This window comes from Dendrobium catenatum, unplaced genomic scaffold, assembly GCF_001605985.2.
Source record: "Dendrobium catenatum unplaced genomic scaffold, ASM160598v2 fragScaff_scaffold_601, whole genome shotgun sequence".
Taxonomy (NCBI): Eukaryota; Viridiplantae; Streptophyta; class Magnoliopsida; order Asparagales; family Orchidaceae; genus Dendrobium; species Dendrobium catenatum.
Window position 1 is genome coordinate 1,373,633 of NW_021319063.1, and position 21,526 is coordinate 1,395,158.

Genomic DNA, 21,526 nt, shown 5'->3' on the forward strand with positions numbered 1-21,526 from the left:
AAGTTTCTTGTCTTCATTGGATTAGAAGTCTTGAATAAAATCTTTGTTAACTCTTTGTCATGGCTGCAGGAACTAGAAATTGAACACATATACTTACTATACCAGCAATAGAAAATTTCCCACAACAGATGGCTTTTTAAATATTATATTTGCTCTCAGAGATGTTCAGATTAATCTCTCACTTGTGCTAGATGTTCTTGTTCCAAAGCTGTCTACTAACTCTTGGTCAGATTACAAGAACTTATTCAATAATCAGGGGCGGAACCAGCTATAATTTTCAGGAGGGGGGATTTATAAGTAATTGTTGGCAGATATATCGGGGGTCCAAGGGGGCAGTGCCCCCTAGCGGGGTTCGACCTGCCCTGTCAGGTTACGGGGTCAAGGGGCAGCGCCTCTGCGGGGATTTCCGGGGGCAGCTCACCCAGAATAAATTTTGATTTACTATTTCTCTTTATATATGGTTCATCATTCCCTGGACAATAACACCTCTGCATAATGTGTTTAATTATACAGGGGGCAATTGCCTAAAGATCATAATATTTTAAAACTTTTAGGGGGGGGGGGGGGCAATTGCCTTTAAACCCTTATAATAAAGACTAAATCTCCTTTACAAACTGAATCACAGTCATTTGGATTATTTTCTTCCCATTTTCATTAGGAAGTGAACTAACTTTCTCATATTGCGTCAATTAAAAGTTTCTTTTTAAAATCTCATAGGACTTTTCCTAGAAGCCTAAAAAGCATGCCATTCCTACTAAATTGTCTAGGGCTTTATCTTATGAAAATTGTAAACCAAGTATGAATATATAAATAAAAGCCCTAAAAATAGACAAAATATGGAGTGGTGTTTACTTGCTGGAAAAAGACCTATGGGATGCAAATGAGTTTACACTAAAAAATATTGAGCAGATGGATTAGTAGAGAGGTACACGACATGATTAATAACTAAGGGGTATACTTGGAAATATGATGTTGAATATAAAAGGATGTTTGCTCCAATTGCAAAGATGAATATTGTGAGAGTTGTATCATATTGAACGTATAAAATTTTATTATGAGAATAAGCCAATAATAAGTATTGCATATAATACTCTGCAAAATAACAGAACAAAGCATATTAAAATAGACAAATATATATATATAAAGACAGTGGTCTAATTTCTAACTGTACGTGTCTATAGAAATCAATTGGCACATGCATTCTCATAGGTTTCAACAACCTTGTTTGAAGGGGAGCATTGAAAAACATGTTTGCACCTTTTATTTTCTATGATATAGTTCATATATTACTAGATGTGTAGCTGTATTAGGAACATGCGGACCTATCTTTTTTAGGAATATTATTAATGGGATTTTATTTAGGAGAATAATTTCCTTTCTTGTATGAGTTTTATGTTTTTCTCCATGAACAACATTCATAAATGATCGAATTGATGACTTGTAATTGATATTCTGAATTCAAAGAATCTTCTAATTTTCCTCACAATATCCAGTGTAAGATTCATCTTTACCAATCATATCCATTACTGCTTTCTGGAAGACTTCACATTGTATCCATATTGCTTGATATTTCATATCCTAGCCTCATCTTTGAGTTTCATAAGTTTTTTCTAGTTTTGGTGGAATATTGTTTGGAGTATTGAGGTGTGTGGGGGTGATATAGGTGGTTTCCCATTATAATATGGAAAATGTTTTGAATTTGGAAATGATTCCTTGCAAAACAAGGTTAGTTTGCTCAACCTCTCCCTAGATCTATTAATTGATGCTAGCCTTGTGCACTGGTTGTGCCCTTTTTATTGTAACAAGTTCCTTTGGATGTCCATACCAGAATTGTCATTATCATGTTTTGAAGTGGGATTGATCTTGATAACTTAACGAATGTTTTGCAATTTATTGCCAACTTGAATTGATTTTGGTCTGTTAAAATCATTTTTCTCCAACTTGTAGATATATATTAACTTTACTCTTAGCATCTTAAACTTATTGCTCATTTCTTACTCAACTGTCCTTATTTTTGCTATTTTTGAAGTCTATGTGGCATGTAGAATGGTTGCTTGACATATTGTCTCTCTGGACTTTAGCTCGTGCCAAAGAATCACTTAAAGCTGAAGAGCTACTGAACTCCATCAAGTCAAGGTGAAGAAGTGATTTAAGACGTTGTTCAATGCACATTGGTTGAGTTTTATGACATTCTACTGAATATATTCATGATTATTGCAGGAATTCCTTTTTGAAGAAGCAAAATGTAATGCAAAGAGCAACACAGGTTAGCCATTTGCCTGTCTTTTATAGGGAAGTATGTTGTATGCTGTTTGAATACACGTTTAACTTAATAATTCAATGAATTATTTTAGAGCAATGCAGAACACAACATTTTTTCTTATTCATATTTAAATTTTCTTGACTTCAGAGTGTGGGTCTCTGAAATGAAAACTGCTCGTAGGGGTTAGAATGTCAAGTGTAAGATCACATTATCCTATAGGACAAAACAGTTGTTGACCTTTACATTCTATGCAAGCAGATCAATGGAAGATCATATAGAATTATACATATGATTATCCATGGAAAATAGCGGCTTTCGCCTGCACATTTTGATGGATAATGATATATATAATTTGATAGTCACGAGATTTCTCCTATTCGATATATCAACTCGAGTGAGATTTATTTGATGTGGGTGTTGGTTTCTCACGGGTGCAAGCCTCTGCGGTTAATTACATCTTAGGTATTAACCTGAGAATACTCTTGATTAGGAATGCTATTTTGTTCTCTTCTTGGTTTAATGCATAGTGAGATTCTTATGCTCTTTTAAGCCAAAGGAAATAGGTTGTTGATTAAAGTGAGGATTAAACTTTTTAAATGTGTAAAGATTTGATTAAAAATTTGAGTTTATCAATCTACTAAGTAGGAAAATATTAGATTTAGACTTATTTGAATTTGGATTTCAATTAACCCCTCATAAATAGGAGATGTTAATATGTGTACAATCTGAACTTATGCTTGTTTGGAGTGAGCTGCCAGCTAACATTCTAAATATAATCAATTGCTTTATGAATGCAATATAAGATGACTCTATTCTTAAGGAATCAAAAAATTTAATTCATAGATTTTAATCATGACTTTAATATGCAAATGCATTTAAGTAGTGCAATGTGATGATGCATGAAAGCAATATATAATCTTTTATTCATTTATTTGATACCATACAAATAAAAAAATTTAAGAAAAAATAATTTAAATAGGTCATTTCGGATCAAAGTCAGGTTGGCAGGTCAACCCGAATATGACCCGTTTAATAAATGGGTCAGAATTCTGGACCCGAACATGACTTGTTTATTAAACGGGTCAAGTCGAATTTGGATTTTTTGGATCGGGTTGGCGAGTCCGATTATATGGTGAGTGAGCTTTCTTTGAGAGAGAGTATAGGAAGAGCTAAAGAAGTAAGAGAATTTTCATTGCTAATGGGGAGATAAAAGCAAGGGAATCCCATGATATGTGAATTACTCATGGGCCCTAGCAAAGCCTGTACTTTAAATTCCAGGCTCTCTTTGGGTGAAATCTTAACCGGAGTTTCAACTGAAGAAATAGATCTTGTAAATAACCTTATGAGAAATTTATAACTGGGAATCCCGACAAACTAATAGTACATAGCAACATGTTGTCATAAGTTTATCATAAAGAACATAGAATCTCAGGGGGCAATTGTTTGAATGTACCAAACACCACCTCTCTTAGGGATGATAATATAACCTCATGTACTTTATTGAATAAATAAGAAATATTTCTTGCCTGTAAGCAATTGAGTGAAGACGTAGTGTCTGACCTCTCCTCTTTGGGCTTTAAGAGTTTTTTACCTATGTTAGTGCTATTTGAGCTCTCTCCCTCCCACTCTCAGCCTTAACCAAAACCCCAACCCAACCACGTCTAGCAAGTCCCCCACAACCCTTTTTAATTTCTCATCATCTAAACCTTAATCTCGCCACCCATCAACCCACATTCAAAAACCTAGTCCAATATTTCTATTGGGTTTTCCTCTAAATCCGTTGTAAAACCTAAAACCCTAATAATGTCTCTCGGTCAACCCCAACACTTAACCCTAAAATAAAAAATAATAATAATAAAGAAAAAAACATTTAACCCTAAAATACCCAACACCTTCACAAAATACTCTCAACTTGTCTCTCTTTTTCGAAAATGCTTAACTCCACATAAAACCTAGCTTCAATAATATCTTCACCCTTCAAGATCCTTTCACCAATCTCCATCACCATCAACCTTAGCTTAACTTATGAAAAGCTTTTGTTCACTCATTTGAGCTTGGCAAAATGAAAAAAAAAAAACTCTTTGCATTTAGACTTCTTTCATTATCATCCTTCTTTTCAGACAAGAATCTTATAGGGTCAAATAAGGACACCCATGATGATAGACCCAAAAAACTGTTTCTTTGCTCCACAAATTCTACCACTTGGACAATTGAGAAAGCATTGCATTTCAATAAGAGCTGTCGGACATGATGAAAAAAGGAAAGAGGATAACCTGTTTGGACTCAAAGTCTGATTTTCCTACATCTTTCTTGAATATCCATGGGCCGCCTTTTCACTCCTTCCATTCTTTGAATCCTTCATTGGAGCTGAAATTCATAGATATCTTTTCGTGCATATGAGCAACTTATGATTCCAGTTGGCGTTATGGGATAGATCCTATTTTCTAATAATGTAGAGGGGTAAAGCCTATTTTCTAAATTTGTTGGTAATTGTTTGCGCTGTTATTGTATCAAACAATTATTTCTTTACTGTTTTGTTGTTTGTATTTGGTTATAAATCTCAACATGTAGAAAGATGTATTTGCTTGTTATCCACCACTATCTTGAAAATGTTACTCTTCTAAACTTTATTCTGCTTCAGTTACCTTATTAATCCATGTTTGATGGCTTGCTTGAAATGCCAGCCCATAGGTTTCTGCACCTTATTAATACCAAGAGTGAACTGCATTGGATCGCTTTGATCTTCTCACGTGAAGCTGATAGGAAATACTTGTGTTCTCAAGTAACCCTAAGGGAAATACTTGAGTTCGCAAGCAAATCTAGCAATAATCGGTAAAAACAGCAAGAAGGTTTCTGATTTCAGAGATAAAACAGTAAAAACAATTGTAATTTCAGGACATTGGAGAGAAACACAAGGAAAACTTCTTCTATTCAATCCACAAACAAGGAAAACAATACAAGGTATAAGTTTCTTCAATTCGAGAGGAGGAAACAACTCTCCAATTATCTAGCAAAGCCTAGAGCCCAAGAACACAAACCCTAGATCTCAAATTGCTTTCAAATTCTAGATGAAAAATCTAATTCTAGCATTAGCCACTAATTAAAGAAAAAGGAATACAAAATCCGGCGGCTGTAGACGTGAACTGATCCAGATTCGACCGGTTTAGCCGGCCTCTATTGGGCCGACCTAACTGAAGCCTGTAGTCTTTCTGCTAAAATGTTGTAGCCTGGGAAGGCCAACTTCTTGTTATAAACTTTTCTTCTATTAGAACCTCATTTTTTTCTAGCTAAATAATCTTTTTCTAAGATGAAACTTACCCGTTTGTTATGTGATATTTGATAAATTTATAATTTCTAAAATCCCGGTCGCACAGAAAACTTGCAAGCTTGTTCATGCTGACATTTATGCACTGTCATGCATTACCTTGACATTTCTGCATCATAAAGGTTTTGATAATTCTTGAAATGTTCAACACAGCTTGCAGAAGCTACTTATGAGTATGGCAGAGGCAATCATCACAAAGTAGTTGATATACTTGGTCCAGATTTTGATGCGATTGATTTTAAAGTAAGCTAATTTCTTATGACACTTTCTTCACTATCACTTACGCTTCGTTTGGGACGGCTGTCTTAATGTTTCTTAAAGCATCTTTCAAGTACAAAAATTTAAAATTTTTAACTATAAAGTTGCTTTAAGAAGCAGCGAGAAAGCCGTCCCGAACGAATCCTTAATTATCTTATATATATAAATTTTCCTTTTCACATTGTCAGATGATTGGGGCTTCTGATGAACAACTTGATGTTTTCAATGAAATTTGGTACAATGTTTTGCTAAACACAGGAAATGCCTCAAAAGGTAGAATTGCTTATTTGCATACTTCTAATTCAGCATTTTGTACTAATAGTGAAATTTTTTATTACTGCAGCGATAGATCTGATTGAGAAACAGCTTAAGAAAAGAGTGGGGTGCCCTTACTTGTGGCGCTTGTTGGTATGTAGTGGATTGATTCCTTTCCTTTCCTACTTCTTTTAAGTCTCCTTTTTGGTTGTGGATTACTACAGTGATTCTCCTCTCCTTGAAGAAACATAGTTTTAAGTTTTTGCCACTGTGCTTTTTTGTTGTGACTTTCTTATTGCTTTTCTAAAACAGTTTTTTAGTTCAAAAAATTTTAATTTAAATAATTTTTGTATTAAAAATTTATTTTAAAAAACAGTAAGAGCATCTCCAATAGAACGGCTTCGGTCGCTCCAACCGAGCGGCAATTCTTACGTCATTTCATCGTGGATGAACAGTGCGACGTCAATATTGGCATTGCACTGTTTATCTATGCCAATGTTTGGTTTCTATCGAACTTGCCAAAGAAACACGCGAACGATCGTTACGGGGTAAAATGACGTTCGATTGGAGATGAATCATGACATTTTTTAGTTTCACGGCATTTTGGAGTGAAAAATGAGATTTTCAGTTAGAGATGCCCTAAGAAAGCTGTCCCAAACGAAGTCTAAGACTTGGTTTGGGACGATTTTTTTATTGTTTCTTAAAATAACTTTTTAATTTAGAAGTTAAATTTTTTATATTAAAAAATTGTTTTAAGAAGCAGTAAGAAAATCGTCCCAAACGAAATAAATTCAATTACATAAGATATGCACTTGTTAACTTGCATATCACTACAAACAAATTCATTGGATACAAATTTTTTAACCCTAAACCGAACTAAGCAGTGCTGTCATGATCCTTGTTAGGAGAAGGCATATGGTATTGCAGGGAAGGGAGATGCTGCTATGGCGGCTGAGAAGGCAAAAGCTCTGGAAATATCTTATTTCAATTAAATTGTTCGAAATATGTAATTGTTGGACACTTTTTCTGTGTCACTTCATAATCTCTGATATCTTAAATTTTCTGATTTATGGATGAAAAAAACAACATTTGTTCATGTTGCACGCACTGCATTTGTCAATATAAAACAAAAATTGTTTTTTTGTTCAAATCTTCACAAGTTTGAATGATTTATAGCTAAAAATATTTGGCTGAGAGTTGGCATGAAGTGCTATTTTGGAAGGATGAAGGCTTCGTTTGGAGCTATTTTTTTATTATTTTTTAAAGGTAGTTTTTTAGTACAAAATTTTTAATTTTTTATTTAAAAAATGTTTTAAGAAGTAATAAGAAGCCGTCTCAAACAAAGCTGAAATCAATCCATTCTGATTTTTTAGAATCTTTGATTTTGTATCCACCTGAAATGAATCAGATGGCTGACATTTATTTTGAAATATATATATATTTCCATTTTTTAATTTTGAGAGCTAGAAAAGAATTATTAATTTTTAAGTTTTAATTTTGTTATTAGTAAAATAATATTTAAGGATGAAAAGATGGGTTAAATGATATTAGATTTTTTTTATCAGAGTAAGTTAATGTGATGTATTTATAATTATATCTTAAAATCAAATTATAATTATAATTAAAATGTAATTATGATAGGACTTGAGACGTTGTTTCATTCTAAACTAAAAAATTGAATAAAATTTGTTAATTTTTGACATAGTCTTAAATCTAATTTTTTAAGGTGCCAGGTCCCAAGTCCTGGATGAGAAAAGTGGAGGGTTGCGTTAGGTAGTCGACAGCCAGCGTAAAACTTGTCGAACAATAATGACATGAATCCTTTAAGAAATTGTGTTAATGCTAGGGCGTCCCCTGGAAGCGACGCGCTGTATGGCCTGAATATAGTGACAAGTGTGCAAGGGCCGAATGAATATTATTTCTAAAAAACAAAATTAATTTTCCAACAAAGCATACTAAGACTTCTAAATTTTATTTCCAACTATATATAATAATATAATATATCAGAACCCAAATCTTCTGCTCTAAACCTCTTCTGTTGCTCCACAGTCCACAATGCGGGTCGTTCGATCTCTCACTCGGATCAAGCAATGGCGCCTCAGTAACGCCACCGCCGACTCCAGTGAGCTCTCCGCCTCCTCAGTCCACTACTCTTCGTCCTCGTCCGCCGTCGGCGAACTCTCGGCCGATTCCATCGCAGAATTCATCCTCAAATCCGAATGGTCTCACCTCGATTCCTTACTCCCCTCCCTCTCCCCTCCACTCATCTCCTCCATTCTTGTTCGTCTTCAAGGGTCTCCACATCTCATCCCTTCCTTCGTGCATCGCTTAGGTCACCGCTGCCTCGACCTTCAATCCCTCTCCACCGCCGCCGTTCTACTCTCTGCGGACCCCGCCCTATCCCTACTGAAGCAATCACTCACTTCAGGCTTCCCTAAAGCTTCTCCTCGTGAGGTCTTCGATGCTCTGGCTGCTGCACAGAATCAGTGCCGCCCATGCGACACCCCGATTGTGTTCGATCTCCTCCTTCGCGCCTACGCTGAATCTGGCGATCCCGACGCAGCTCTGGAATTCTTCTATCTCATGAAAGAGGAGAACATGCTACCGAAGATTGAATCCTGCAACTCCATGCTAAGTGTTTTTTTGAAGAAAAATCAGACAGAGAAGGCATGGGTTTTGTATGCAGAAATGTTCCGATTGAGGATCTCGTCAACGATTGTCACGTACAATATAATGATTAATGTGCTGTGCAAAGAAGGCAAATTGAAGAAGGCAGAAGCTTTTATGATATTCATGGAGGAGTCTGGGATCAAGCCGAGTGTTGTGACTTACAATACTTTAATTCAAGGGTATTGCCTAAGAGGTAAGGTCCAAACGGGTCTAGAAATTTTGGATGAGATGATCGAAAAAAGAATCAAGCCTGATTCTTACACTTATGGAACTTTGATTTCTGGTTTGTGCAAAGAAGGGAGGCTTGAGGATGCTTCTGCATTGTTAGGAAAGATGGAAGATAAAGGATTGGCTGTTACTGCTGTCAGTTTTAATGCTTTGATTTCCGGTTATTGTAATAAAGGAGAGTTAGATGTTGCATTTCATTTAAGGGATGAGATGGTAAGGAAGGGAATCGAGCCTACTATAACCACTTACAATTTGCTTGTTCATGCATTGTTTATGGAGGGGAAGGATGTTGAAGCAAATGCCCTGATCAAGGATATGGGAGAGAAGGGGATGGTACCTGATGCAATCACCTATAACATTCTAATCAATGGATATTCAAAGGATGGCAATGTAAAGAAGGCATTTGAGTTGTTTGAAGAAATGTCAAGGAAGGGAGTGAAGCCCAATAAGGTCACCTACACTTCTTTAATTTATGCCCTTTGCAAGAGGAATAAAGTGGCTGAGGCTGATAAAATGTTCAGGGACATGGTGAATAGTAAGGGCTTTCCTCCTGATCTTGTGATGTACAATGTCATGATTGATGGCCACTCCATTAGTGGAAACTTTGAAAGAGCTTATGAGCTTTTGAAGGAAATGGAGAAGAGGAGAATCCATCCTGATGATGTTACTTACAATTCTCTGATGAGAGGCCTATGCTTGTTGGGGAAAGCAGAGGAGGCTCGAGAACTTCTCGATGAGATGCGAAGACGAGGAATCAAGCCTGACCTTGTCAGTTACAATACCATAATTAGCGGTTATAGCAGGAAGGGTGAGATGAAAGATGCCTTTTCTGTTCGAAATGAGATGCTGGAAAAGGGATTCAACCCGACAATTCTAACATATAATGCTCTTATTCAAGGACTTTGTAAAAATGGGGAAGGAGATCAGGCTGAGGAGCTCTTAAAAGAGATGGTGAGCAAAGGTATTAAGCCTAATGACAGTACTTACATCTCGTTGATTGAGGGTTTGAGTAACAGCAAAGAGCTACCCAATAGTCAGATTGTGTAAACATATGCATTTGGCTCATATTTGGCTACCCAATAGTCGCATTTTCATCACATCAAATTCCTTAACTACTTGGGGTTAGTTTGCAAATTCTTCTTTGTCAATCACTTATTTTAACTGTTACATGCAATGTTAAATTCTATTTACATAATCTTTTTGAACAAATTCTTGCCATATTGATCTGTATCATATCAAGGGACTACATTTTCCCTATAGTTAATATTTTTTATCTTACATAAGTTTTTTCAACATTTTCTCCTATCATGTAGTACTAGGGCTGCAAACGAACCGAGCTGAGCAGAGTATGTGCGTGTTTATGTTTGAGTTTGTTTATTATCAACTTGTTTAAGTTCAGTTCGAGTTTGATTTGAGCTTTTGTGTTTATGTTCAAGCTTGATTTGTTTAAATTATTGGATGTTCATGTTCAGTTCATGTTTGATTCATATTCGGTTCATTTCATGCTTATTGAGCTTTAAATATAGGAGCCTTAAGCTATAAACGAGCTCTACTTCTTTATGTACATTAACTTAACAAACAAGCCTTATCGAGCCTTCTAACAAATAATTATATCGAGCATGTCCATGATTATATCTAGCGAAGTTTTTTAAATTATCAAACAAACTCGTTCATGAACATATCTAATGAGTATTCTTGAGCTATCAAATGAGCTCACTTATAAACATATCTAAGTAGTGTTTTCAAGCTACCAAATGAGTTCATTCACGAACAAATGATTTATGATTCATCTTATATTTATTCAGAGAGCGAGTTGTTCGTGATTTTTTAGGCGAATACGGGAAATAAAAATAAATTATTAAACGATTTTAGACAAGATTAGTAATAAAAATCATTAAATTTAACAATTTATATTTTTAAAACTATAATATAGTTATAATTGAGCTTCTTAGTCGAGCTCTAATCAAGCTTTTTAATGAGCTTGTTCACGAGCATTAAGCGATACTGTTCATGAATATAAGCGAATCGAACGGAAAGTTGTTTAAGCTCGTTTATTTAGTTATCGAGTATTTATCAAAATTGTTCAAGCTCGTTCGTTTACCTCATCAAACGAACATGAACAAACTCTTATTGAGTCGAGCCATGAGTAGCTCATCAAACGCTTAGTTCATTTGCAGCCCTATGTAGTACTTTAGAAACCCTTCTCTATTTAACCATCTAGCTTTTAATGTAATAGTAATATCAGTATTTTCTTAATGTAATAGAACCAAGATATCTGAATTTAACTCTGCTAATTAACACAACAATGACAATAGTGTATGGAATTGGCTTCATCATCTTAGCCAGGAAATCAAAGCACTCAATGCTTTGATGCACAAGAGAAACTGCCAATTTCATATTCTGGATGTCAATTAATATTACACCTGATGGCCATAGTAAGCTATCCAAACTCAGTGATTTTTCTTTTATTTGCTACATATTTTATTTAGCTTAGAAAATGGAGCTGCCAGAGCTTGAAAAAGCTTCCCAAGAGATAGAGGACTACTAATTCGAACATTAAAATTGAGCCTCCTTATATTGATGACAGTTAATTGCATTGCTTTCCATGTAATAGAAACTCTTAAAAGAACAACTTTTTCAAATGGCACCATAGTAAATTTTTGTTTGGGACAACTTATTTATTGCTTTATGAAGTAATTTTTTGATACAAAAATTTTTAATTTAAAATAATTTTGTACTAGAAAACTGTTTTAAAAAACAGTAAGAAAATTATATCAAATAAAGCTTAAGTTAAACACCAAGCAACATAACAGTTGTAGATTTGCTTATTGTAGTGAGTGGGATCCCAATAGGGGCGTAAACGAGTAGAGTCGAATTTGAGTCTTGCCAAACTCGAGCTCGACTCGTCAACTAGATCACGAGCTCGAACCCGAGTCAAGCTTAGGAGGCGAGCTCGTGCTCAACTCGTGACGATAACAGTGGGCTCGCGAGTTTTTTTTTATACTTATTTCTCCTTTTTTATAATAATGATAATAATGTTAATTATTAGTATTGTTAATAGTATTAATTGTAATATTAATAAAATTAATAGAGAGAGAGAGAGAGAGAGAGAGAGAGAGAGAGAGAGAGAGAGAGAGACGATGGCTGGAGAAGGCTTGAGGTTGTGGGCTGTTTGCTTGAAGTGGATTGGAAGCTGATATGGAATCGAGTTGTCTGTGACGGGGATTTCGGCTTTGAGGGGGATTTTGGCCCAAGTTGCAGTTGGGCCTGAAGGAATTGGGCTGGGCAAGATCCAGCCAGTTAAGTCGGAGGTAGCTGGGAGTGGATTCAGCAGCTAGGCTGTCATTTTGGGCAAATTATTAGGTTTGATCATCGGAACTAAATTTGCGTCCGAATTTCTGTGCTTTTATTATATTTTTGATGTATTTTTGCAAAAAGACAGCTAATACATAATTTTAATTGCATATTAGCTGCCATTTTGCTGCTCTTTTACTGAGTATTTGAAAAGCGCAACAAAATGACAGCAAATACTCAATGAGTGAGATATTTGTTGCTCTTTTGCTTTATTTGTGCAAATACTCAACAAAAAACAGCTAATATGTAATTAAAATTGTGTATTAACTGCTCTTTTGCAAAAATACATCAAAAGCACAATAAAAGCGCACAAAAAATGCACCGAATCTGAATGCATATTTAGGTCGGGTGACCAGACCTAATTACTTGCCGTCATTTTGGAGGTGAGGGGGTTCGGCTAGATTAAGGCGAGGCCGAGCCTGCAGAGTTAAGGTTGGGTAGAGGAATCAATGGGAAGAGCTGCGACCTAAAGCAGGTTCGGGAAACTTCACGTGAGAGGGAGTCGGACTTGTTGGGGCTAGAGGTGGAGGCAAAAATTTAAATGCTTTGTTTAGATCCATCTTGACGCAAAAATGTATGGGAGAATTAGAGAGATTGAGGACCTTAAAAAATTCAAATGCTAATGAAATGTTATCATCTCTATCATTATTGGAAATGAAAGCAAATTGAGCATGACTATATACATATATAATATTCTTGTTTTTTATAGTATAAGACATTAAATTGTTGATTGTTAAATTTTAAGTTTAATTGATAATTAAATCATAAAATTTTATCAATAAATTTTTAATTTTTGACATTTATTTAACAACTTCTAAAAGTTATTCAAGAAAAACTGAATTTTAATACTTTCTATAATTTGATTAAAACACAAGCCCCAATTCAAAATTAACCGAACATAAATATGCTATTCAAGAACAATTTCAAAAGTCAAATTCGAATGAACAAGTTTTTGAATAAATTAAACACAAACAAATATTGAGCTCGCTCAAACTCAACTCATTTACAATCTTACAGATGGCCCAAATCAAATCATGCATCTAATATAAAAAATTGTACAATAACAATATTCCTCATTCTTCCATACGCTTTCATATTTCATTAATATCAACCCAGTTTTATTTTCTTCTGCATGTTCTTACGGTTAATTTGATGGAATTTAATTGGAGCTTAATTTACACAAGAAGTAATCTTATCATACTAAGTTTTTATTTGGGACGGCTTTCTTACTGCTTCTTAAAATAATTTTCTAGTAAAAAATAATAATTTTTGTATTAAAAAACTGCTTTAAGAAAGAGTAAGAAAACTATCCCAAACAAAGCTAAATAACCCCCGAGTTTAGTTGGGTGGGAAAGTGAAATTTTTATTCCGTCATGTTACCTGATGTAGCTCTACGTCAGGTAATATGTCGCCACGTGCTCTTACTCTTTTCCGCGCAGACCAACAACCCGACCCGGAACGGACCCGGGAGTTTGCGTAGCTCGGTATTGGTCGATTTTGCTCGACAAAATGAAAAATACCATTATGTGAAGACCAATATCGAGCAATACCGAGTTCTTTTAGGTATTACTCGGTATTGCTCGATATTGGTCTTTACAGAGCGGTATTTCTCGTTATTGCCAAGCAATACCGAGTAATACCTAGCAATACCGAGCAATACGCGAACATAGTAATCCCGGATTCGGTCCGAGTCGGGTCGTCGGGCCGCGCGGTAAAGAGTAAGAGCACGTGGCGATATATTATAAACTACCTGACGTAGAGCTACATCAGGTAACCTGACGGAATAAAAATTCGGGAAAGTGAGACAGCCTTCAACCCTGAACTTAATATACACAACAATCCTACTATAACCAAATATATTATAGTAGGCAGTAACCTGCTTAATTTTACAATAGATCTTTATCAACTAAAACTAACTCATTGTAGAACTTAACAAAGTCAATGTCATAACAATTAGAGAAAAATAGTCACTCTCTCAAAGAAAAAATGATAATTTCAGTTATATGATGATAAATTTGCAGATGTAGGCGGTAACTGTGCACAATCAGAAATATGCTCTCAATAAGAACAGATGCAGGGGTTCTGAAATAGATCATATAACACCAATAATGCACATAATAACTGTACAATTATTTAAGGAATAGCTGGACAATCCTTTAATGAATTCTGTATTCATGTTAATAAAAATATCATTTCAGAATATTGAAACATCCTCTGAATGTGGATTGTTGAAAGCGAATAATGTGCAGATGAATCGAATATGATAGTAAATAGACAAACGGATCTTCTACGGAAGATTTTGCGGCTTCGGGAAACTCTGGGCCACTGCAGAAATAATTCAAATATTGTTAGATGTGGATATAGAAATAATCTGCAACTAAAAGAAAATCCACATGCTGGTGGCAAGAGTGTGGATAAAAAAATAATCAGCAAGTATGATATATTTGCAGAAGAAGAGACAATGATAAGCCTTAAGTTGTAACAACAAAAAGTGAGTGCGGCCTGACGACCCGACTTGGACCATTCGCGTCTGCTTCGGGTCGGGTCGTCGGGCCATGCTGTAAGTGGGAAAAATGTGTTAAATAGGAATGGTGGGGTCATCGGGATCCACATGGCAGGATATTATTGGATTCAGGACGTAGAGCTACTTCCGGAGTCCACACCCAATAAAAATTCCTCAAAAAGACAATAAAAGCTGATATCCTCTTGGGATAGCAGGAGAATAACTTTTTAAGCCAATTTTAAAGAGCTTTGTAAAAAAAAAAAGGAATTTTCTAATAAATTCTACACTTGAGCGTGACTGGGAGCAGGGCTTGGACACTTACTGATGCCTGATGACTTGTATTCTAGAGTTTATTGAAACTATATGACATAACTTAAGAAATCACACACAAAATCAAAAGTCACAATTGCATAACATCAATTTAAACAAATAGTCACATCCTTCGGTGAAAATCCAAAAAGAAAAACACATAGTTCACATAAATGATAATTTAATGGTCACCTAATAAAAACACATGATCATTGAAAATCATGTGTCGGTCAAAAATCATACATTAATAAGAAAACCTAAAACCCTAAGTATATGAGTTTTGGCCAAACTCAATCAGTAGGAAAAACAACTAAAAATACAGAATAAATTATTCAAGAAAAGAAATTATGGAAATTTCAATCTACATCTCACATCAATACAATAAGATGGCATATTGAGAAGTGGTAGTCAACTCTAATGCCATTTTAGAACAATTTTCATACAATCAAGTACATTAGAAAAACAAAATAATCAAATAAATTATTGCTGGAACTTATTTTATATGCCTTAAGCTCCCCCTATTTAAAAAAAAAATTAGAGTCAGTCAATAATTTAGATCTAGTTGAAAGACTCGTAGATAGCACACCTCAGATATTTGCACAGCAACAAAAACTGCAAGACGACCGGCACTAATCAACTATTATCCCAAAAAGCAGTCAAGGAACTGGACCTTCCCAAATGTATATAAGAAGAAAAAAAAAACTGAAACTCAGAGGGCAAATGAGTGAGTAAACCAAGGAGAAGCAAATTGGATGCCAAAACCAAAACCAAGAAGAAAGCAAGCAAGGGAAGAGAACACAACCCATTCTCAATAAGAAAAGGAACTATTTTCTCATTAAATGTAGATGCCTAAATTTTTAACTTTCTTATTTATGTCACCATTTATACCATAAATTTCATTATCATAAACTCTATAAAATCTATCTTAATTATTCCTCTCGTGCTAAATTTCTTGCCTCCTGGTTTGTGGGTGAAATTGATTATTTTCCAAAATGTTAATTGACCCCCTTAATTTCATTCATGTCCTCGCTCGTTTAATTTAGATTTTATAAATCAACCAATTGATTTCACAAACTTTACAAAACCTTATCCCTATTTCTCAAACTCGATATTAAGCCACACTTCTAATTGAAATTTTGACACAACCACGAGCTCTAATATCAATCTAAGACATCTTACAGTCTAACATTTCCTAAAGCAACGATAAGATGAAATGCACTAATCAGGCACATTAAAATAAAATTTGTAATTCACAGACCAAAAATTTAATCAAGTATTCACCTCTTTTAATGGAAATTAGACAACATAAAAAATTTACACAAATGATAATTCAATAGTCACCAAATAGAAATTTAACATGCAAATTCAGGATAAATAAAACCATACATTATTTGAAAATCATATTGCAACTAGAAAACCAATATTGCTTTCTTCTTCCCAATCTTGCTGCATCTGCCTCCCCTACCTCAGAGCTTACTTTATCTACGCTCTTACAGTAGTTCTCAATCCCGAAATTCAGCCTTTCCAAACTCTACAGCATTCTTTCCACTAGCCAACCAACCAAGACTACAACTTCCTGCCATCATATTTTCCCCATCCAATTCCAATCCCACTACAACATTTCCACTCTTTTATTAAAGTCGTCCACTTCACCTTTTTACCATTTCTTCATTCTAAGCACCATTATTTGCCATTTTTCAATCTCCCATCAATACACAGCAACTCAAATCTCCAAAATGTCCGCCAGAATCCCTTTAAATCACAATAGCCAGCTCACCCACAACCAACTTGCTAACTTGTTCTTCATCTCCTCCTTCCATCCACTATTTTCAACAAGGAACTTTATCCCACTACATTATGGTTTGCTACATGAATCATTTTTCTCCATTGTGTCTTGTTAAGAGTAAAAATTTCATTTAAATCTAATTAAAAAAGGTCATTTCTAATATTTTATAATCAAGTCTTTTTAGGTTTATCTCTACCTTTCTTAACATAGACCAAATCTAATACATCTACTCTCTTGACTGGGTCATCGGAAGACCGGCGTTTTATGTGACAAAAACATCTAAGTTGACTCTCTCCAATCTTATCTGCCACTAGAGCTAATCCAACCTTTTCACGTATATGCTCTTTTGTATTTTGCTTCTAAGAGAAAAACCACCCATCCACTGCATCCTCATCTATGCAACACTTAATTTTATGCTTCTCTTTAAATGGCCAACATTATGCACCATAAAACATTGTAGGTTTCACCATCATCTTATAGAATTTTCCCTTAAGTTTGAGGGGTACTTTTCTATCACACAATAGGCCTGATGCATTGCTCCACTTTAACCATCCAACTTTAATTCTACTAATAATATCCCCATCTATTTCACTCACCACACTCTGGACAATAGACCCAGGATACCTAAAATGTGCACTATTATTAATGACTTGATCGTCCAAAGTCCAAACCCCCCAGGCCCCCACTAGATCTATTACTACTAAAATTACACTCAATGTACTCAAATGAAAACCTTTAGACTCTAAGGTTGACCTTCATAATTTAAGTTTACCTTCAACTCTCTCTAGACTTATCAACAAGAAGATTATCATCAGCAAAAAACATACACAAGGGTACATCCTCTTGCAAATGTCTAGTAAGAACATCCAATGACTAAAGCAAAAAGATATGGGCTTAAAGCTGATCCTTGATGTGATCCAACTGAAATAGAAAAATATTTGGTCAAACCGCATTGTGTATCACAAGTAAAAGCTCCTGCATACAAATACTTAACGACTTGAGCATAAGCATTATAAATCCCTTTCTTTTCTAAGACTTCCAAAGCACTTCTTTTGGAACTTTATTATAAGCTACAACATAAACCCAATAATTTTAAACAAAACTTGATTAGTCTCTGCTGAAGCTGATCCAATAAAAAACTGGTAGATTCAGCTAAAAATTAAAACCAATGACATGTTTTCTGTGACAACTAGCCAGTCTAATATTTAAGTAATCAAATGTCCCATTAGCAGCTTTCCCTTAGCATGTTTTCTTGCTCTTTTTGCCCCTTTTGATAGTGTGCAAACCTAAATTACGGTCTTCTTCATGCTACTACAAGCAACTGCTTTAGCCAAAAATGGCTTAAACTACAGAGGGAAAAAATCTCAAATAAATCAATAACCATTATTTACATACAAAGCCCCATAATTACCAATATGACAAAGCTAAAAAAGAATGAAATGTACTGCGAAGCAATTCTCACCATTTAAGTGTCCAAAGGTAAGCAAAATTCTGAATTGCAAAGCATTTGAAAGCAAAATTTACTATGTAAACAATACAAGTTTTCAGTGCAACATGAAACAATTTCCATTAGTATTAAAGAGCTGAAAAGGCAAAGCTGACACTGTTGATGACCATAAAATGTGCGTCCAAACAAGAACTATGGTACACAAAATGTTGAACTAAACATCTATGAATAAACAAAGAATGGCATATTCAAATACAAGTGCGTACTGAAAAATCTTTAAATACAAGAAGGAATAAAAGGTCACCAAAATAATAATAATAAAAAAAGAAGTTATCAAATTGTTCCTCTATGAAGCAACTTCCACATAATAAAGTTAGAGCAAGAAATAGTCATTAGAAGAAAAATCAAGGTGGAAATAATTCTATTATGTTCACCACATTCTTGAAAGCATGGTAGTTGAAACCTCCAGCACAAAAAGAAAATGTTGGAAAAGCTTTAGAAATCACAAGAAAAGACTAACATTTTGAATTAGATGGGACTACCACAACATGCAAGGCTGTGTTGTTCGGAGGAAGTTGCAGACGCAGAGGATAGAGTTTCCCATTTAGAGGGTTTCGGGAGCAAACAATAATATCAGACAGCTCTGTTTCTTCCATCAGCTTTTCCGTAAGTTCCTGCACGCTAGTCCCCTTGAATCTGAAGGTGTACTCGCTACCATCCTCAATCTCACCACTGTCATTCGCAATTAAATAGTGAATACTCCGACCTTCAGACTTGTGAGGTGAACCACTGTAAGAAGAGGATGACTGCAATCACGAAGCTTTATGTTAGAACCAAGGAGAGAAGCGCGAATATTAAGTTTCGCAGATAACTTCAAAGGTTATCATGATCAATAAGATGGTATAAAGTGGTATGTATGTAAATTTCCCAAGAAAGAAAGAAATATAAGGCTAGAAGGCTTGATTCAAGAGATTAATATAAAATTAAGCTTTCGTCTGTAAAACTAATCCGATTGAGCAAACAGGAAAAAATCACGCTCTTGCTGGCAGAAGAAGCTGGACCAGCCATTATTTGCAGATTAGAGAAGGAAGAACAAACAAAACGAACCTCTTGCTTGGACAACCTTGAAACTGATTCCGATGATGAGACAGCAGAGAAGTTCTCCGGCTCAGCCGCAGACGGCTCAACCGCGCGAATCTCGACAACATCCACGTCCCAGAGCACCCAATCGTGGTGGCGATGCGGAATGTCATGGGTGACGGAGTTTCTCCACGGCGGCAGACCTCCATTAGCTCGGAGGAAATTCCCGTATCGTGTCTTGAGCTTAACCTGCATTCCATCTCGGATGGGCTCCCATTCCACGGACGAATCGAGGCGACGAGGAACGGTCTGCAGGACCTTGCATCCGGTCATGCCGAGGAGGAAGGGCTCACTAGAGGCGGTGAGGTACTTTCCATAGCAGCTCTTGAGCCGGATCAGGGGGTGGCCCTCCACAAACTCAACCGTCCACCGTGCTCGCTTCGTCGAGCCACTACGTTCCTGGCACACGTGCTCCTCGTCCTCATCCGCAAGGAGGTACTTGTCGTGGTGGCTTCGCAGCCTGATTGACTTTGCACGCTGGAACAACTCCATAGATTCTAACAATCGATCGGTCGATCGATCTCAGCCGGGGTCACGGTGAGATCGATCAGAGTTAGCAACAACAAGATATTTTCGAGATATTCAAAATTGAAACTACATTAAGAAATTTTAGGGTTCGGAAGAGCAGGGAACAATGGTGAGTCTTCGAGAAACGATACGAAAAACAGTTGAATTGATTTTTTATTTTATTTGATCGCTATTGTGGTTGCCATTATTATAAAAATAAAAAAAATAAAAAAATTGCTTGTCCGCGGGGGCCTCGTCGTGATTAACGTGTTTTAAAGTTGGTGGCTGTAAGTACATCATGTATAAAGCTCAACTATTTATTTATTTATTTAATATTAAAAATAATTTTATTTAATAACCTGTTATAATAAAAAAAATTAATAAAATAAAAAATTAAAAAATTTGTTATATTCTTCAATATCTGAATATTATTATTGTAAATAAAAATAATTAAGCATTTATTTAATAAATAGAAAAAAATTAGCCTACCCAAAACATTAGCTTTAATTTTTTTTACTAACTAGCGTAATTGTTAGCTTTGAGTTCCACTTCATAGTATTTTGAGAGAATCGAAAATACTGAGTTAATTGCATGTAAATTTTGAAATTATTTATGAGGTATTTTCTTTTGTTTATAAAATACTATTTTGACAAAATAGCCCTGCGAAATTAGTTGACAATTCTATTTGTTTATGGATAAATTATGGCAAAATAACATACATAAAAATAATAAGAATTATAAATTACAGAATAAAATGTATTACAATTGCTTGAATATAAAAAATAAACACATAAATATTTATGATCCCTAAATAATGAATATAGTAATTATGCTTGAATTATTTAATTGTGATGCTGCAATTATTATTGTAAATTAAAGATACAATAACAATACGCTACTCCTCTATAATCCCCCTCCATATACAAGCATACTGAGGAAAAACCCTAAATACAACTTTAAGATTCATTTTCATAAAATTCTTTAAGATTTTTATTTATATAGTATATGCTAATTTATTTTAATACTCAAAATATTTTTCTTTAATTATGTCTTAGGTAAAAACTAGACAAATTATTAGGTTATATTTATTTTATTTTAGAGTGAAAAAGGAGAATATAAATCTAATTCATTCATGAACTACCTTCCTAAATTTAAGATCAACATATAACAAAACTCTACTTAAGCTTTGTTCGAAATAATTTTCTACTTATTTTAATTTTCAAATCATACCCATAATTTCTATTTATCATTGTTTTCAAAAAATTTTATATTATTCCTTTTCTTCGTTGATTACTTATAATGCTCTAAAGAAAAGCAAATTTTTCATCGACCTAGTGGATTCCAAAGACCACAAAGAGTCTTTGGTATATAGACTCAACGACCCAATTAGCCAATCATATCAACAAGTAGGTATTACCAGCACTTACATTCATCATTCTGCAAAGAAGGAGAAGAGTTTTGCATCTGGTAAAATTATTCTG

At 34.9% G+C, this 21,526-nt stretch overlaps 3 protein-coding genes across 6 annotated transcripts in view; 2 read left to right on the forward strand and 1 right to left on the reverse strand.

The window, feature by feature from the left end:
- Positions 1 to 7,251, forward strand: part of LOC110116299 (tetratricopeptide repeat protein 38) — a 29,682-nt gene extending 22,431 nt beyond the window's left edge. For 2 of the 3 annotated variants that reach the window (XM_020849827.2, XM_028694953.1), the window contains 6 exons: positions 2,030 to 2,136; positions 2,221 to 2,266; positions 5,742 to 5,831; positions 6,035 to 6,119; positions 6,190 to 6,254; positions 7,007 to 7,251. In XM_020849827.2, the coding sequence (XP_020705486.1) occupies positions 2,030 to 2,136; positions 2,221 to 2,266; positions 5,742 to 5,831; positions 6,035 to 6,119; positions 6,190 to 6,254; positions 7,007 to 7,093 (480 nt within the window). In that variant the 3' untranslated portion in view covers positions 7,094 to 7,251. The remainder of the gene's footprint in view (positions 1 to 2,029; positions 2,137 to 2,220; positions 2,267 to 5,741; positions 5,832 to 6,034; positions 6,120 to 6,189; positions 6,255 to 7,006) is intronic. The other variant, XM_028694954.1, reaches the window with a different exon arrangement.
- Positions 7,252 to 8,156: 905 nt separating this feature from the next.
- On the forward strand, positions 8,157 to 10,217 carry LOC110116275 (pentatricopeptide repeat-containing protein At2g15630, mitochondrial). The gene has a single exon (XM_020849789.2). It carries the CDS (start codon positions 8,157 to 8,159, stop codon positions 10,044 to 10,046), a length of 1,890 nt encoding a protein of 629 aa, XP_020705448.2. The 3' UTR covers positions 10,047 to 10,217.
- A 4,194-nt stretch (positions 10,218 to 14,411) lies between these two features.
- LOC110116276 lies at positions 14,412 to 20,220 on the reverse strand. 2 transcript variants are annotated; one of them, XM_020849790.2, is made up of 3 exons: positions 19,506 to 20,220; positions 18,941 to 19,204; positions 14,412 to 14,678 (listed from the first exon to the last, which is right to left on the reverse strand). In XM_020849790.2, the coding sequence occupies exons 1-3, from the start codon at positions 20,028 to 20,030 to the stop codon at positions 14,526 to 14,528; spliced, it is 942 nt and encodes a 313-aa protein (XP_020705449.1). In that variant the 5' UTR covers positions 20,031 to 20,220; the 3' UTR covers positions 14,412 to 14,525. The 2 variants fall into 2 exon arrangements, with proteins under 2 accessions (XP_020705449.1, XP_020705450.1); XM_020849791.2 differs by having other exon boundaries at positions 14,506 to 14,678; positions 18,919 to 19,204; positions 19,506 to 20,219.
- Between the last annotated feature and the right edge of the window lie 1,306 nt (positions 20,221 to 21,526).